General features: G+C 61.0%; 1 protein-coding gene and 1 long non-coding RNA gene across 3 annotated transcripts in view; one reads left to right on the forward strand and one right to left on the reverse strand.

The window, feature by feature from the left end:
- The first annotated feature begins 328 nt into the window (after window positions 1–328).
- On the forward strand, window positions 329–1,750 carry LOC104849867. 2 transcript variants are annotated; one of them, XR_004515572.1, is made up of 2 exons: window positions 329–1,052; window positions 1,192–1,750. It is a non-coding gene; the product is annotated as an uncharacterized LOC104849867 (long non-coding RNA). The 2 variants fall into 2 exon arrangements; XR_776850.1 differs by having other exon boundaries at window positions 1,527–1,750.
- A 234-nt stretch (window positions 1,751–1,984) lies between these two features.
- Window positions 1,985–2,917, reverse strand: part of Crlf1 (cytokine receptor like factor 1) — a 14,317-nt gene continuing 13,384 nt past the window's right edge. The window contains exons 9-11 of the mRNA XM_010606539.2: window positions 2,757–2,917; window positions 2,619–2,661; window positions 1,985–2,260 (exon numbers count right to left, since the gene is read on the reverse strand). Of these exons, the coding sequence (XP_010604841.2) occupies window positions 2,247–2,260; window positions 2,619–2,661; window positions 2,757–2,917 (218 nt within the window). The 3' untranslated portion in view covers window positions 1,985–2,246. The remainder of the gene's footprint in view (window positions 2,261–2,618; window positions 2,662–2,756) is intronic.

Below are 2,917 nucleotides of genomic sequence, written 5' to 3' on the forward strand. Positions count from 1 at the left end.
CCCTCAGTCTTCCGTTGGGCATTCTCGGCCTTTGCTTCCTAACCTTCCCTGCTTTATTTTCTTCTTCTTTTGTGTGTGTGTGTGTGTGTGTGTGGTGTGTGGCATTGGGGATTGAACCTAGGCCCTTCGCACTGAGCTACATCCTCAACCCTTATTCTTTTTTTTTTTTTTGGTACCAGGGATTGAATTTGGGTCCTTGCGTTTGCAAGGCAGGCCACCGAACCACTGAGCTAAATCTCCGGCCCAACCCTTCTTATTCTGATACAGGGTCTCATTAAATCACTAAATTGCTCAAGCAACCTGTGATCCTCCCGCCTCAGCCTCCCAGGGTACTAAAATTAGAGGCGTGTGCCACCACGCTTGGCTTCACCCCCAATTTATTCTAAATTTTGTTCTTAGTTTAGGACACGCCCATTTCATCCCAGCCCTGCCAAACGGCATTCCCAGAAACCTGGATTCAGCCTTCCCAAGGCTCCGCCCTTCAGGCGGTTCCCTGTTTTTTGCTCCCACTTTCAACCTGCCAATCAGAGCCCGCCCCTGCTTCAGGCCACACCCTCTCCCGAATATCGGTGGTTGGCTCACAGCGTAACTGCAAGCCCCGCCTTCTCTGCCCGTCAGCCAATCCACCGGTGCGGGCAATGTGAAGCCACATCCACCTGCCCTTGGCCTGGTTTCTCCCCCCCTACAACCGTAACCCGACCTGTCTCCGCCCGGATCTACAGTGTCTGGACCTGGGACCATGAGGGTCCTACTCACTCCATTCTGGCCGCCAATCTCTGGTTGAAATAGCCTGGGTTTTCCTAGGCCATGAGCACACAAGGCCACGCCCACAACGCGCCCCACATGGACCCCGCCCCGCGTGGCTCTACCCCGCCCTCCCTTTCCGGACCCCTAGTCTCTGGACGGGCTGGGGAGACCTGGAGGTGGCTTCTGCCTGCTGTGTCACGCTCCTGCTGCCCTTCCCCCCACCAGGTGGCCGCCTTGCAGCTGATGGCAACGCCGGAGCTGGCGGGACAGGAGGACGGCGCACGGATGCACCAGCTGAAACTCAAGTGAGCTCCGGCGCCCATCCGACTGGCCTGGCGGGGTTTGCCCGGGCCCGGTCAGACCTGCACGCGGGCTGCAGAGTGCTGCACCCCGAGTCCTCACCTGGTGTCCTTAGACACACACATTTCTGCAACTTCCCTGCAGAAACTCGCGGGGCATTGCTGGGACACAGCTGCCCCCTTTGGCCCGTGTCAGCCCTGCACATATGGTTGAACCTGGAGCTCGGATTCGGGACCTGCCAAGCTGGCACTGTTAACTTCCCGTGGCCTGCACACTTCCACTCGCCGAGATGGCCTTTCCCACCCCCAAGCTGACCCACAGCCACCCCACCTGGCACCGTCCCCAGGGCTGCCTGGGGCTGTAGCAGGGGGCAAGCAGGAGGGCCTGGGGCTTGCCACAGCCCCCACGGAGCTAACTGCGCAGCGGCAGCTAATTCACCCCATCTGGGTTTTATTTATAGTTCCCATTCGCTCTCGTAGGGTAATTAAAACCATGGAGGCGATCAGCGAGGTTCTCCAGGACCTTAGGTTTGATGCGGAATCTGCAGAGTGATGGCGGCTCCCGGGGGACACCCGAGAGAGCTGGGAAATGAGGCCAGGGGCATGGAGCCCAGCCCTGACCACCAGCTGGCCCAGGTGGTGGCCCCTGGGACCAGGACTCCTCCACTGCGGTACCACCCACAATAAAGAACCCTGCGCCTGCAGCCTCTCTGTCTGGGGGCCAGGCCTTGTGTCTGCGGAGGGACCCGCACCCTGCGGGGAAACTCCTGAGTTCTGGCTTGGTCTGCCCTCCCTGCCCTCCAGGAGTTAAGGACGCAGACTTGCAGAGAAAGTCTGGAATCCCAGGAGGTAGGGGTTTCTCAGATGCTCCCCAGGTCCCCCAAACCCTACAGCTCTTCCCTGGGTTTCAGACACCTCCACCATCAGAGCACCTAAATAGCTCATTTATTTGAAAAGGCTCTCAAGGGACCCCAGGCGGGTGAGCAAGGGCTTCTCTCGCCCCAAGCTCGGGGCGTGGGCTCTGGACGGCTCCGCCCACCCACGCAGACGGGTGCACCCAGGGGCGGGGCTGTGGCAGCCGCGGAGCTCAGAGCTCCTGCCCGACCCTGCAGACTGTGCTCGGATGCCCTGGGTGAGGGTCCAGTTCGGCTTGGTCTCTGGGTCTCCCCGTGGCAGGCAAGGTGGCCCCATCACTAGAGCTTATCTGGCAGGACCTGCGGGCACAAGGAAAACCGCGCTGAGCAGCGAGCCGGGGGTCAGCATTGGGGTCCTGCCCTTTGCTACTTCGAGCTGTGTGGCCTTGCTGTGGACAGTGCCCCTCTCTGGGCCTTGGTTTCCCTTCTGAGAAGGAGACTTTTGGATCATTCCTGGGGGTCCCCTTCAGGTGAAGCCCTTAACCCAGGGGTCAGCAGGCGGCAGGTTCTTAGCCTTGCAATGACGAGATTACGGGGCTGGGGGCTCCTAACTAGGCCAAAAGCTGCCCGCTGGGTACACAGTAAATGCTGCTGGTCCAGAGGAAGGGTCACTGTGTCCCTTTCCTGCCACTTACCCTTCCTCCCGGGCCCCCCTTACCTCTCGCCGCACCCCGTCTGCCCGAGGGCAAGATCCCCTCGTCCTGTGCTTGGAAAGAAGGCAGCAGTGTCGTGGGGCCGCAGACCTGAGTGCCTCTGTCCCCCGCGGGTCCCCACGCCAGCGGGACCCCCTCCCTACCTGGTTTCGAGTCTTGTGCGACTTCTGCATCCAGGCCCGCCACTGGTCGTAGAGGCGGAAGCTGAGGTTGGAGCAGTACGCGTGCTTCTTGAGCCAGCCCAGGAACTGCTTGAGCTCGCGCCGCACCGGGCCCGAGCTCGGCTCTCCTCCCCGCGGCTCGC

The sequence above is a fragment of the Fukomys damarensis genome, unplaced genomic scaffold (assembly GCF_012274545.1).
Source record: "Fukomys damarensis isolate Sample0158 unplaced genomic scaffold, DMR_v1.0_HiC HiC_scaffold_37, whole genome shotgun sequence".
NCBI classification, from domain to species: Eukaryota; Metazoa; Chordata; class Mammalia; order Rodentia; family Bathyergidae; genus Fukomys; species Fukomys damarensis.